At 41.0% G+C, this 15,763-nt stretch overlaps 1 protein-coding gene across 5 annotated transcripts in view; it reads left to right on the top strand.

Annotated features, from left to right (window-relative positions):
• The window catches only part of plch1 (phospholipase C, eta 1), a 62,583-nt gene that overhangs the window by 12,290 nt on the left and 34,530 nt on the right, over nt 1-15,763 (top strand). For 4 of the 5 annotated variants that reach the window (XM_051398093.1, XM_051398096.1, XM_051398095.1 and 1 more), the window contains exon 3: nt 15,348-15,494. In XM_051398093.1, coding sequence (XP_051254053.1) covers nt 15,348-15,494 — 147 coding nt within the window. Of the gene's footprint in view, nt 1-16; nt 800-15,347; nt 15,495-15,763 lie in introns of those variants that run through there. The other variant, XM_051398094.1, reaches the window with a different exon arrangement.

Below are 15,763 nucleotides of genomic sequence, written 5' to 3'. Positions count from 1 at the left end.
AGTATTTGCACTGTAGAGCATCCCTCATTGTTTCGTGAAGCCTGTGTCCTGCTGTGCCTCTGAGGAAGCATCGATACCTAAACTGACAGACACACTCTAGAGGCACAGAAAGCGTAAAGTGGGTCATGGCGCTGGCATCCCTGCGCAGTGGTGACTTCTCTTTCTCCCATGGATATACCGAGGAATAGCTGAGCAAAAGCAAACAAACAAACAAACAAACAAACGGATGTGACACGGGTTCACTTTGGTGGGGAATTCAAACCGTCGCCAAACAGCTGATCCAGACTGTCATGCAAAGCTGATGAAATGTCCAAATGGCCATCTCTGGCGGTAATGCCACTACTCTGCGCGCTATCACTCACTCTCGCTCACTCCACGCCCGTCTTAAGCGCTTGCTTATTAACAACCACTCTCCGTCCAGTCCACTGAGCGTGTGAGAAATCGGCTTATCGTTGTGCCTCTGTGTTGCGCCTGGTGAGGGGAGTGGATGTGAGAGGTTTGATGGTTCGGGAATCCACGCTGCAGATCAGACAGGGAGGCAGATGCTGAGGAGCAGTTTGTTTCTGGGTTCGTTTTTGGACAAAAAAAAGTGACACTTCATCATCATGGAACGCTTCATGTGAACGTCAGATCATCGTGGAGAAATGGACTAGTCAGGCATGTTTTAATGGTTACAATTAGGAGATACAAAAAAAAAAAAAAATGATGTCCAAAACGCATGGAGGGAGCTTGTGAGAGCGACAACTCCAGTCCTAAATGGCAGAACTTGAAGTTTGCAGGAATCTCAGTTTGGAAAAGGGTAAGTGATCATTTTCAAGCTTTTTTGTCGTCACATATGGAGAGTAATGGTCTGTGTGGTGCACGCATTCCTTTGGATGCCTACTAGTCTACACTGCAAGCAGGCTGAAGCCCATGCGTAATTTCTCCATTGCGCTTGTTGTTGTGTAGAAATTGCATCACCCACGCTGCTACAAACACTTGAGAAAGGAATCTTAATTGAGGGTTGACATTTTGCATGAGGGATTCTTTGTGCAATAATTCATGTGTATCGACATTTTGGGTATAAAACGTCTTTATTCATTTCAGGATATCACTCAGTCGAATGATTCTTATGTGAATTCATAAACTGATGTCACATTTTGTCAGTGTGTATGAGAGAAGAGCAGTTTGATGAAGAGCAGCAGTGGAGCAGCGGGAAACTGTCCCTGGTGCTGAAAATGCCCCTTTGTACTTGTCACTAGGGGGCAGAAAAGCCTCTTAATTTGTTAATCCGACAAGACTTGCTCTGCCCTCAGTCCATATAGCACAAAGGTGTTGATGTGCCACATCCTTTTCAGTCCTGCCTCCTCTGCGCTGTTCACACAAATCCAACCATCTCTGAGATGTTTATAGGTTCGTTCACTGCTGAGAAGGTGCCTGAAAGACTGACAGACCACATGTTTGACATAGCTCAGTAACAGAGGTAGATTTGATCATCAGCAGAAAGAGGAGCCTCTTGAAACCCAGGCAGAGCATGTTAGCACCACAGAATATGACATAGCTTTGGATGAAGCTTTGATGGCAAAATTGAAGCCCCAGCAGTCCCTGGGCTATTAGAGCAACCCTTTGCTCTCTCTCGTACACTGTCAAAAAATATGGCGCATCCCTGGCACTTAGAAAGCAGGAGGTGTCAAACTGTCACTCTTCACCCCTGCAGCGCCTCTTTTTCTTTATCTATGTGAGCGTAGGGAGGCCCCTGCCTGCTTCAGTAGACAAGAGGGCTACCTCTTTATTCATTTTGGCTTGTGCTAAGAAGAGTTGCATGGCACCACAAGCCCTCGCAAAGAGAGAAAAGGAGAGAAAATGATGGAGGGAGGAGGGCTTGGAGGAGCATGCATGGCTGCTAATCTCCTCCACATGGAGGAAATGGCTTTCCCATGTAAAATGTGTTTTTCCTCATGTGTCTCTCCTGTACTGATGATGATGAATCTCAGCATGCACACCCCCCACCCCAAACCCCCCCCCGCCCCCCATCTCTTCCTTGTCCTTTCTGTCGCTCCAGGGCAGAGAAACAGCTAACAGACACCAGTAGAGGGAACATGCTCTCATCCTTTCAGCTGTTCTCTTTTTTTATCCAATTTCTTGTTATTTTCAATCTTCTCTCCTCTCCTTCATACATTATTGGAGCGGGCTCAAATGCATGTATTAGTATTGAAATTGGCACCGAATCAATGTCTGATCAAATTTGCTCCTGATTTAAATCAACATCTTTAGGCAAATTTCTCAAACTAAGTGAAATGAGTATCATTTTGGTATCAATACCAAACTCAGTTAGTGCCAGAAAAATTCAAATACCCTTCCTCTCGTCTCAGGGTAGGAAGGCAGGGTATTGATCCTCAATACTTTTTGGTAAAGACTAGGGTCTTCTGAAAACGTGCCAAAACCTTGTATTGAAGATCTGATCATGTCGTTTTTTTTGTTGTTGCCAATTTAAGAGTTTTTATTGCTCAGTGAGGAATCAAAATAAGTATGGTTTGGACATGTTTTACTAATGTTCAGTTTACAATTTTTATTCCCTGCTCTGTCTTTCATTAAGTCTCCTTTTCACCTGTTGTATCCAGTTTAGCAAAATATGTCACATTTAATCCATATTTGTCTTTTTCACTTGATCTTGAAGCACCATAATTTGCATTTACATAGAATTTCACTGGTGATTCGTTTTTGTGTCCTCCTCCATGTTGACTTAGCCACCTGCACATCACATTTGTTCTTGCGTCAAGGAAATATAGGATGTGAGTGTGAAACATCAGCTTCTAAAACCGACTGGGATTCAAAAGGCTATCATTGGTATAAAGCTGCAGCTGGGCAGTTTGGAAATGCATTTAGAGTGCTCTATATACCTGTGTCTGAGCGAGAAATAGAAAGCAAATTATCCGTAACTACTGGCTTTTATTTCATTTGCTTCCATCCACTCAGCGGTTAATAAGCAACCCAGAAGCTCGGTCCACTTAGTTACATAGTCAACACTATTAGGCTTCTCCCGTGTCCCGAAATGAAGCACCAGGAAGGCGGTTACATTTCATTTGAAGCTGTTGAGATCAGACAGTTTTCATGGTAGTCTGGCTCTGCTGCCAAAGATACTGTATCTCCATCTACTCAGCGTTATCCAGCCTGGCTTAGGGAGGAAAAAAGAAGAAGCTTGAACATTGCAGCAAAAGTCAACATCAATATATACCGAATGTGCCCGTCACACACACATACACACCCACACACACACACACACACACACACACACACACACACACACAAGCTTCAGCTCCCCCCTTTGATGTCAGTACTGAACTCCTCCACTCGGGGAGCCCCCTATAGCATCGTTGGTGAATGCATTATCATGCTGCAGTTGTCATGTGTTTATTTTTATTCCGGTGCTGCTCTACACTCTGCACCCCCGGGGGACCTGGGAACCCATTTGTAGCATTGCCGACTTTAGCACTGCCTTGAGCGCTCTTAATTAGGCGAAGTGAGTGACTGTGAGATAAGCGTGTGTGTTTTCCCTCTTTTTGCTCATCGTTTCCCTGTGTTTCCTAACCTTTTATGTCGCTAATAAGAGGATACACCAACATATTTTTGACTTCTTCCACAGGTTTTGTGTTATTAGTTTGCTTTAAAAAGGTATTTATATTTGAATTTGTCTCCCTAGGTGCCAATGGTTTAGACTCACTAGCATTATGCTGCTGTAGGATGTGAAGCATTGAAGCTGATAATAGTGAGGAAACACTCGATGATGTGCTGCCATTTTCATCAACATTCCCATTTAGTTAGTAGCAGCTTTTTTTCAGTGTCACTAAGCATTTAATGTATGTTTTTGTGATATTATTCACTTTATATGCATTGTATACATAGATGAAGTAGAAGGAAATATGTCAGATGATGGGAAATGAGGGAGAGAAAGTCCACAGATTCAAACCAGGGATGTTGCAGTTCATGGTCATCATTTTAACCACTAAGCCACAGGGGTGCCCTTGTTTATATTTTGTGTGACCTCTAGCGGTTGTGTGAATGATGACTGTTGTTTCTCAAGAGCAAAGACAGAAGCAGAGTGATGTTACTCTAAAAACCTCTCAAGGGGGACATTGGGTGGTTAGATCCCGTTCCAACCCATTGTCAAAATTAGATTTCTTTTAACCTTGACTGAGATTTTCTCCCAGCCTGAACTCACAAATAGTTGTCTAAACACAACCACAGAGGTGCTGTGAATATCATTTGTTCTTCTTCTAACACTGTGGAAGTAAGGGTTGGAAATCTGTGGGTTTGAGATCAAGATTGTGGTCTAAGGCCTCCACAATCTACTTTTCAGGTGAATAACATTAAATATTGCAGTATTTAATGTCCTCCTCCTGGATCTGCGCTATGTGAACAAACCAATGGAGTGATGTTGCCAACAAGATGGCTGTGCTTGTTACTTTACATGGCTCTTCTTTGGGTGACATGTTGTAAACAACTATCACAAAATCACCATTTTGAAACCTGTGTAGTATCTTTAATAACATCTCATGTTAACATCTTTAATAATATTTTAATGGTGCCAATGGATACCTACAGGTAATTTCAAAATCGAGAAAAAAGATCAACTAAATTGAAGTCATTAAATAGATTGTGATATTATTTTGTGGCCAGATCGAACTCCCTGATTTGGAAGGCACTGACAAACAATGTCCTGCTGATTGGGATGCCTGATCAGAAAATGCTTAAATGGATCACGGTGGAATGTTTGTTGGTTATGAACAACACTTAATAACAATAATTAATAACAATACTTTTTTTTTTTTTATCAGAAAAACAGTTGTTTGGTTGTTTGCCCATGTTTATGGACACCAATTAGCTAATGCATTACATTGCGGCTGAGTGTCTAGCTCCACTCCTCTCTGTGTGCGGTCTGCATGCTGTCCCTGCATTCTTTCCAGGTTTCATCTGTGTTTCCCCTCAATGACACACATTAGATGGATGAGAGCTACGAGCTGTCCCACAGGTATGAATGATTGTTTCATTATTTGTTCATTATGTATGATTCATGCTTGAATAAATATGCCCACACAGTAGTCACTTTGTTGGCCATCGCACTGGTGGAGCAGTTAATGCCATGGCTCAAGTGCAGGACTGTCACAAATGTGTTACCGCCATTTGTCCCACCATGGTGCAGCCTGATTTCCCCTCACATCTATCCAGAAGTCATCATCAGTCACAGAGCTGTGCGCCTGACTAAATTAATTTCATAAGCTGTTGAATGTCCTTAGAGAAACAGTGAAACAGGGTTGAGACTAGATGACATAACCCCCAAATTCAGTAGTATATGTAAGAAGAAGATATGATGGGATTATATGAGGTGTCATTTGAGGTTTAAAATGTTTGATTTACACCGATGTGAAAAATCAGGCTATCTTCTTATCTAATCTGAAAACTAAATTTTTAATCTTCGTTTGGTAAATTTTTCTGACATGTGACCAATTACTCATTTAAATGAAAATAACAACAGACTCTGACACTGTTAAATAAAAGACCATCACCTACCGGTACAATGCAGAGACAGCGTACAGACAGTAATGTTCATTTCTGAACATCCCCAGAAATATCCACCCCAGATTGGATGTACTGTATTTCCCTATTCAGATTCAGGATAAAAATGTGAATTTCTCCCAACCTATTGTCAGGAAACCTTCTTTGCTGCCGTAATTTCCGGTGGGTCTTCACTGACAATCCTCTTGATGACTTGATTTTCATTCTTAATCCGACATCATTTAACATCACTCCCGAACAAGTCCCAAGCGTACCACAGGTTTTTACACTGACCTTCCTTACCTCTCACTTCATTTCACCACAGAATGAAAATTAATAAGGACTTTAGATCTCTTGAGATCTGTTGCCATCAAAGTTAAATTCTTCTCCCCCTTAAACATGACATCACTGCTGTGGAATGCAGTTTCTAGTAGAGATTTTTTTTTTACAAGGAACAAACAAATGTATGTAATCCATGTTTGGCAAAAATAAGTGCCTGTTTTCTCTTTGTTTCAGGGTTTTATTTTTAGACGAGACAAATGGTTTTCTGAAGCTGACACTTAAATGTCAGATTTTGTAATTCAAGCTAAAGAGATGTGAGACTCTCTTAGAAAATAGGTTTGTATTTTACAAAATCGTTCATAATTATGTTGTGGTGACAACATAATACCTGCCAGGATTATGTTCAGAGACACTCCAGTTATGTAACATGGTGGAGTCACAAGGACGTGGTTGGGGGTTGGTGGTGGACGCACAAAGTGCAGGACTGGGGGTTGGATGCTCTTATTGCAAATGCAGACAGGGCAATCTAGCTGGCAGAGGTGGAACAGCACTTTAACTGATTACTTAAATCTAAGACACCAAATTTAAAGAAACTTCCAATGGACTTTAAAAACATAATTCATTAATTAGCTTCTATCAATAGACCTTTTTTTCACAGCAGCCACTTTGGCATGAAATAATAGGGTAAATACAGGTGTTACTGTTGATCTTAATTAAGATTCTGATCAATTAAGTGTAGCAGAGGCTTCCCAGTGAGTCAACATGCACAATAGTAACACCCTGACTTTGTTTGACTTAAATGGAACAGAACCTCGATTAGTATCATTAGTAACACCTGTGTTTAGTTTATTGTATGTCAAAATGGATGCTGTGAAAAAGGTCTACTGCTCACAACTATAACCAGCCACATCAATATTCGAGCAGCTGCTGCACCAGTAAACATCAGCTGCCTGCTTGTACCACTGACAGCATATTTGGGGTGATAAATACGAATATTTTGGTCGTTGTGTATTTTATAGTTTTCATTATCAGATGCCTCAGCCTCTCTCTCTGTTTCACGTTGCTGCTTTGAAAGGGGACAGGAATAACTCATGGGATGGGTCATTACCACCTGTTGATTCTGTATCACTCCTAGAAATAATGTATTCAGCCTCTCTTCCACTCTTCCTCTGCCAATACCTGTGATCGACAACATTGTAAACGACGACAAAATATGCTGGTCACATTCATTTGTGCCCTATTTCAGAACCCATTGGTTTTCCATCAAAGTGAATAGATGATACTCTTAAATTAATAATAATAATAATAATTAATTTGGCTGATCCAGTGCAGGAAAATTTAAGCGCACACAGTGGAATGGATGAAGAGGGCTTCAGCCTTAGAAGGGAAAAGCCAATGTGAAACAGAAGAGCATTCAGTACAAGATGGACAGATGTGCTGTCGTTGACTCTTCCTGTTGCGCACACACATCCCACATGTCAACCCATTAAACCTGACTTTTGGTAGTGCATTATCATGAACGTTATGTCATCGTTCTTATCCTCGAATCCCACTAGTTGAACCCAGCTGATATGCAGAAACACACATCTGCTGCACTCTCCTCCTCTCTCACTCTTCATAATCACTCAATAACCTGCACAACAATACTGGAACTGTTAAATGCTAAATCTAAATCTGTGCATTAGGGTAGCATGTTGGCAGCCACACAAACACAGCAGCACATGAGAGACCTGCGAACATCAGAGAGAGCTGGATGGGAAGATGTGGGAGTGGGGAGCAGATGACCAGGAGACAGGTGGAAACGTGTGTGTGTTTTCAGAGAGAAGACAGTCAGTTGAAGGTGGTGCCACAGATCAGAGGACGGTACAGAGGAGGATGAACAGCAGGAGATTTGAGGAGCTCGCTTGCTTGTTTGGAGTGTGGAGGCTTTCTGTATGAAGCCAGTCTGGAGTGTCTGTCAGGACTGAAGTGAGGAAAACCAAAAGTGTTTTTCTTTTTTCAGAGTTTTTAGCTACAGGTGGAGCTGAGTGTGTTGCATACTGGGACTGAGCCAAGGAGGACTCCTACTGGCTCCTTATTTTCTGCACAGAAAATGGAGGAAATTTGTTCTTCTCCCTTTGGTCCCACTGCATTATCTGCTCATAAAGTACGATCCAACTTTATTTATGGTCCTGCTGAAAAATCGGCTGTTTTGACTGTAGCGACGCTCCTGGCACGTAACGTCTATCATATTAGTGGTACTGTGGCTGTACCACAGAAATGCAGGATTTCACACATTGGTGAGTTAATGTGTGTGTGTGTGTGTGTGTGTGTGTGTGTGTGTGTGTGTGTGTGTGTGTGTGTTTGTGTCTAGACACTATAACTCAGTGTACCTTACAGAAAGAAACCCATTAAAAGTAGCACATATAAAGTGAGAATCTTTTTACCTCACTGCATTTTCCACCTCTCAACACTTAAATTGACAAATCTTGTCTAAAAACCTCTGGCCCTTATGTTTTTGTTACTGTGCTTGTTTTCTTGTATAGATTAAATGTGTGTGGACAAACATATTGCATATTGAACATATTGTTTGTGGGGGCTATTTATAGTACAGGAAAAAAGCAGGAGCTCATGTTTATGTATTAGAATATCCCCAGGACGACTGAATTGCTCACTTTCTGCTACCATAACTTTGAACCTGTAGGAAGCTTAATGAACTGTTGCTTATTACATGCAAGAGAAGATTTGTCTAGTTTGTGTGTTCAGTGGACAGTCAGTCAACCAATGCTGAATCACACCTTGATTAAACTTCAGCACACAAAACAAACCTTCAGGTCATGAGAGCTAAGAGGCTGTAACAGAGCAGTAAGTGAAAAATAATGACGCCACACCTCCATTCAGACATTTTTATTTTGGTTTGATTGCCGTGCTTGTTGTGTTTCATCAACAGTCGAACTGGCTTAGATAGTTCGGGTGGTGCTGCCTTATGTTACATGAATAGTGCATGAAGGATCAGGCAGATGCTGCTGAATATGAATTTATGTAGTTATGAATAAATTATGATAAATCTTTGGACATTCCAGTCATCACCCTCACCCCAAATCTTAACAGAGATCTCATGCAGAGCCATTCAAGAATTGAAATATTAGCCCTAACTGATTATAAACTGATAGAAATTGGGCTGCAGCGTGGGCTGAGAGGAATTTTGCGTCATGTTGAGATTAAAAATGACAGTTTAGATTGAAAATGATGAATGAAAACTGCTGCTGTTTCTGTTAGTTGCTGTCCCACCCTGACCTTTATTGTATGGATCTAAATGAGGACAGGCTTTGTTAATCAGGTTATCACAGAGGGATCGCTATCACCTTCCCCATTAAAATATGTTTGAATTGCCTGGGCCTCTGTGGTAAGACAAAGCTTTGATCTGCTCTCTCTGCTCTGTGCCGACAGAGATGATGAGTTTTTACACGTGCACACACATGCACACACATGCACATACATGCGCGTACATACACACAAACACCCACCAGTGAATGCAGACTCTATTTTGCTCATAAGAAATGAGAGCCAAAAAGTGGAGGTTGGCTTGAGACAAAGATGCTTCACGTATTTTTTTTTATTCTCTTACCTAGCTGACAATTTGCTTACATTTGGGTGGAGCTGTTAAGTATGGCTTTCCTTTTGAATCCTTTTCTGTGAGATTGCAAGATCTGGCAAAGCAAGGATTCTGTTGCCACAGACAGCGAAGCATGAAGATTGACACCTGGTTATAACCTGTGTATAAATTCCAGGCAGGGTTAATAAGACATTTAATTATTTTTTTTCCCAGTTTTCCATGTCTTGCAAGACTGGAATTGCAAGTTCAAACTAAACTGTAAATTTAAATCCTCATGCTCACATGGTTTGAGCATTAATGCTTGAGGGAAAAACAGACGAGAGATGGGAGTGAAGACGTGAAGGGCTCCAATCATTTGATTTTAACCATCACTGGTCTTTTGAGAGCCACTTACATTAGTTCTCATCTTTGATTATAAGGCAGCTGCACTCTCCCAGGCAGATATTAATCCTGCTCTTCTCCTTGGATCTTCTGCTTCGCAATCTTCAGCCTAACTAGGTCTGAGATGTGTCTCTTCATGGAGAGTAAAGTGACTGGAGAATGCCTGCAGAAATGTCAAGGAGTAACAGGAATAGATAGATGACTATAGAAAATGGGGGAAAAAACTGAAGGAGAACCAACAATAGGTAGTATGTGGCGCTGTTTTAAGTTGCTTCTTGTCACAAAGGAGCATACAAACAGATGATAGACTTATACCTGTGCATGCCAGTCCACTATTTTTGGAGAACTGGCTTGTGTTGTTGTAGAACTAGATGAAAAGAAACAACAGACTTATGTATTCCCTTTTAGCTTTTTTGTGTGAAATATATCTGACTGCCTCTCTCTCTCTCTCTCTGTCTCTCTCTCTCTCTCTCTCTCTCTCTCGGAAAAAACACGTTTACATATTTACACTCCAAGGGAATTGTGGGAGAATGGGCATGTACTCTCTAGTGGTAGCGAATAGTGTTTATTCACTTTGGGCCTGATTTATGGTGTTACATATCCAGCACTGGAGAAATGTTGCTGGAAGCTTGTCTGAGTCATGGATTTTGTAGCCTGAAACAGTGTAAGATCGAACACCCAGAAGAACACGCTTGTTCACTGGAGCAGAGCACTGTGGATATAATCAATAATACAGTAAACCCACATTTGACAGTGACCGCCATTGAATTCCATCGTTAATGAAGCTGTGAATTTCTGAAGTGGCTGCGTGAGATAAATAATGCAACACGGCCTATTTTCTGGTTTCTGATTAATTATTTTTTCACGATTATCACTGTGTCTTCAGTGTCCCATTGTTTTCTGCAGCTCTGTTTTCTGAGTTCTCACAACAATACAATACACACTACAGTACTTGCTCATACATTATGAGCAGATATAATAGTAGTTTAAGTCCTACAATGTGATAAGTTATCAAATAATTTGCACAATAAATGACATGAGAGCAAAAGTTAACTTAAAACTCGAGTGGCACACAAGAAATTAATTATTAATTAATAATAATTATTCCCATTGTTATCTGCAAGAGAAAACACCTGTTTATCACCTAACATTATAAAGTTCAACAGACTGCAGATACAATTTTAAAGCTCCACTAATCAGTATTTTTATATTCAAATTTGATCAAATCCCGATGCATAATGTGACAGGGGGAATGAGCTCACACAGAAAAATCATCCAACTCTGCAGTTTTCCTGATTTTTACATAGCTGTATACCATCTTTTACATCATTGTTTTGGTTTCATGGCTTTATGGCTTTGGTTGACTTTCACCAGTCTCATAATTATAGATTCCAGCGCAGTGGGCAGCAATTTTCAGCAAAAAGATTTTCAGCTCTGATACACCCACTGTATGCTACATTTCCAGCAACAACCAGCAGACAGACATTCCCCTCTCCGGGCCTGAAAACCTCCTCCCTCCAGCGGTCCAAACCTCCTGTGCAAGCGGTGTAAACACCAACGCTCCCCGGATGCTCCGAGCTCCCAGTGCGGTCTGGGCAGAGTCAGCTAGCTGCACGGCTAACTGAAATATCTACTTCTATTGTTAGAAGCAGTTAGGAGTTAGGCTACTTTAGCAACAAGTAAACCTATTTGTCTATCAGCACTTCTTGTGAAAGATCAGCAACAAAGTTATATTGTGCAAGCATATGCTCGGGGTGCAGACTATCTGACTGACCACCACTCACCCTATTACAAGTCAGTATACCGTCAAAACAATTTTGAAGCTGTTATTTTAAGGTAAAATAGTTGCATGAGGTTGCTTTAAACTATTATACCAGGGCATTTGCTGAAGTGGTTTGGAAAAAACAAAGACTTTTGCGAGAGTTAATGTTGTATTTTCCCATAGTCTCGTTACCACTATTCATGTCAGATGTTCACATGAGTAATCCCTTCTATTTGACATAAACTAAAGCATATAAGCTTTAAATTTTGACCTTTGAACCATTAATCTTAGCAACAACCTAACCTTACCAGATCTATCTATCACTCTAGAATAGACCCATTCCCCATTCCTATTGCCAACTGGATGAGTCCCCACCATGTGTGAATAGATACGGACAGATACACAGACGAACACAGTCTCACACACACAGAGTGACACACACACATACACATACAATCAAACGCACGACCCCCTCCAGGCTCACGGCTGACCTGGAGAAAAGGCATTGTGTTAACAAGATGGCAGATTGTGTGACCATCCATTAGAGTGCATTCATGATTTTTGATGCACCTTTGCACCTTGGGAGATAATACATATACATATACAGGGTCAGGTTAATGTGCTTATGTGTGTGTGTGTAATACTGTCCCTAGAGTGAGCATCTACAACCCAAAGAACTCACTGAATATTGTGTCATTGCTAAGCCTATCCTCGGGACAGAAAGCCTGTTAACAAGTACTCCGCTCAGCGTGTGCTCTGTTAAGTACACTTAAATATGTGTTTTTGGAGCTTTCTGTTTTCTTGTCTTTGAAGATAATCACCCACGACGTCTCAGAATATGCATTTTTATGTTTTTGTGTATACATATGCTTGTGTGTAAGCATACAAAAAATAATTAAAGTCCTACAACTCTACAACCACTCTATTAACAACAAAACCTGAAGACTTTGCGTCAGTAGATTCCCTCGCCAGATTTTCCAACATGGTTTGATTTTATGCAGAAAATTAAATCTACATTTCAGACATTGCACATATTTAGTTATAGGATACATATATACCTAACAAATTAATCTTTAATTTGTAATATATGATTGGTGTGTGGTTCATATATAATAAGAAGTGTTTTGTTTTAGATTTCTTGGGAATTTAAATGTGTGAATGAGATCTTTGCAAACTATGTTGTGTGTCTGTGTATGCTGTTTCTTTTCCGTTGTTGTCTTCCTGCTGCCTTAAACTGTGTGTTGCAGAAAATTTCCATCACATCGAAAAATTAAAATTCACAGAGGTGTGTAATTCCTCGTATTACTCATCTCCCGTTTTGACAGTTCAGGAATGCACACATCGTCAAGTTGTCACCAGCTATCTTCAACCTCCCTTAGTCGCAAGCAGTGGTGTGGCCTGGTTTTATGTAACAGATCAATGCAGCACTCTAAATCTATGTATTTTATTTGTGTGTTTGTATGCATTTAATGTTGAGCTTTAAACTTGATGTCAACCAGGCTATGTTTGGGGGGGGGGCTTATAGACTAGGAATTTATAACCGTCTGTGTTACAACCTGGGAGCTCAAACGACGACATGGGAATTTAAAAGACAGGGAGGGTCTATTTAAGAGATGCTTAAGTTGCATGATGGGAAGTGTGGAATCCAGCTATTTTTGAGCTCCATATATCTCAGTGTCTGCTGCTTTGATTTTGACCATCCTTCCCCCAGCGTTATACATACAATATTAAATCACTGATGTACCCCTAATATACCGATGACTATATGTCATTCCTTTGGGAAATGTGTAATTTCTCCTAAGTCAGTTATTACAATTCATCACCACTTACAGGCTTGCACTTTCTCTCACCTTCTCTGGTTAGTTGAAACATTAGCAGTCATGTCTTCATGGGATGAAAAGAAGAACTGGGAACTAACAAGCTCTGTGCAGGTATTTTTCCATCGTTCAGCACAGATTGTTATTCTTCAGCACCAGGAAGAATTTAAGGGTGTGCTTGGAGATGGCTTCGTATGAGGAGAGTCTGTCCTTATAGGTGGAGGACTTGGCTCGAGCTCTTGCATTAACAATCATTTGACCAGCAGATAAGTGTGCTTAAGAAAGTCCCTGAACTCTTAGAAGCTCCAGGGAGGAGGCTGCATACCTCTATTCAGGCACCATTTTTTGTTACTATAATAGCTGCAGTATATATCGGATCTTACTTCGCATGACTGTTAAAGTGCATCTTCTCCATTGCGGCTGGTATTATATTAGAGAAATGATGGATAAGAATGCCTTTTCATCAGACTTCTTGACCTCATGTATGTGAAAACAGCCAGTTTATATATATTTATATATGTTTCTGCTCTTTCAATGCAGTCAGAAGTTAATATCCAGCCAAAGTGATGTTTAAAAGAGGGGAAAGATAGTCTTGTGAAGAGAGTGGGACTTTTGTCTCTTTGTGCATGAATGGAACCTCAGACACATCAAGGTTGTATAGAGTGAATTATTTTAATTAAATATTGTTCTGTTAACAATTTGATACCATATTTGTTTTTTGAGCTCTTTATTTACTGTAAAGACCAATTGTGGGCTATAAGTGTGTACTAATGCATGTAAAACTAGACATATTTCATGCATACATACAGGAAAACATGTGCTACATGCATAGCCAAAGACATTAACTCATACACACACTTACACACACATAGACGTGCATGCACACACTCCACTAATGAGGATGGAAATCTCACTGTCTCTCTGCTGTCATCCCCGCCTGTATCCCTGCCACCAGCTGTCAGAAAAAGTAAAAAGTTTGAAGATTTGTCTTTTATCCTTCCTCGATGCTGGACAGTGCCAGGCAGTCAAACACAAAGTCACTTCTCACCATCATTTCAGTCCCTCTGTTCTCCTCTTCAGAACACTCCACTATTACCCCCCCCTCCCTGAATCTTCTGTTCGTTTCATGTGTCTTTGATTGAATCTTCGCCTATAGATGATTGCCAGAATTTTTTTCTCTTCAGAGCATATGTCACACATACAGTTTATACTGTACCACAACACATCATTGCAGGAACAGAAGTAGTACATTATTTAAAACCATGACACAGTGGGAATTGGTAACACTTTGCTACCCAACCAGGGCCGGACCATGGTCCTTTGAGGGCTCTGGGCACATGTCTCTTGGATGCTTCTTGTATAATATAGTATAGTTAAACTTGTTTGCATTCACATCTGTTGTACTGGGGAAGAGCCTGAAATCACAGAGACAGATATCTCAAAACCCAAGCACATGAAACCAAAACTATCTGGAGAGGAAAGTCACAGAGTATGTTGTCATTTGGGAGAACCGATATTTTAAATCTTCAGCAACATTATAATCGATTTACTATATTTTGGACAGCCTTTAATGTAGCCAAGTCATAGCTTCCACCTGCCTCAGTATGATGTGGAGATTTCTTCTTGAACAGCCCACAGGCCCTCTGTGAAACTTAGATCAGAGAGACAAACATTAGCTCTGTCTCTCTCAATGAGATCTCTCTCTCTTTCTTCCTTCTCCCCGTTGAAATCAGCAGCAGGTCAGTGGGTAATAGAAAAGCAGCCCTGTGTGTTCACACAGTAGCATCTCTGTTGCAGTTTGGACTCTGACTCACATCAGCTGCTGGCTGCTCTGCTAATTGTGTGACACTGTGACACTTTGCCTCACTTCTTCCTGAGAAAAGACAAATAAAGCCACGCACCTGTTCCCTTTGTGTCTTAATATAGTGCTCCACTGACCCTGATGTTTGTGTGTGTGTGTGTGTTTTTTCTTCTGCAGTGGAGCGATGCATGAGTGTGATGCAGTCCGGGACACAGATGGTAAAGCTGAAGGCAGGATCCAAAGGGCTGGTGAGACTGTTCTATCTGGATGAGCATTGCTCCTGCATTCGCTGGAAGCCCTCACGCAAGAGTGAGAAGGCCAAAAGTGAGTATGCGTGTACACACAGACACAAGACACAAACTCTCTTTTTGTCACTGTCTCATTGTCCTTCATCATTCACATTGATTAAAAGACCAGTGTGTAAGATTCAGTGGAAGTAGCTAACGGTAAAGTTGCAGATCAGCAACCATTTGAATACAGCTGAGCCTTCCAACTGTGTAGGGGAAACTACAGTGCCTGTGAAACTCGCGTAAAACACAACCAGCCCTACCTAGAGGCAGTGTTGGTGCCTCTGTAGATAAAAACTCATTCTC

This window comes from Dicentrarchus labrax, unplaced genomic scaffold (assembly GCF_905237075.1).
Source record: "Dicentrarchus labrax unplaced genomic scaffold, dlabrax2021, whole genome shotgun sequence".
Lineage (NCBI taxonomy): Eukaryota > Metazoa > Chordata > Actinopteri > Moronidae > Dicentrarchus > Dicentrarchus labrax.
This window is presented reverse-complemented; position numbering and strand designations above follow the sequence as displayed.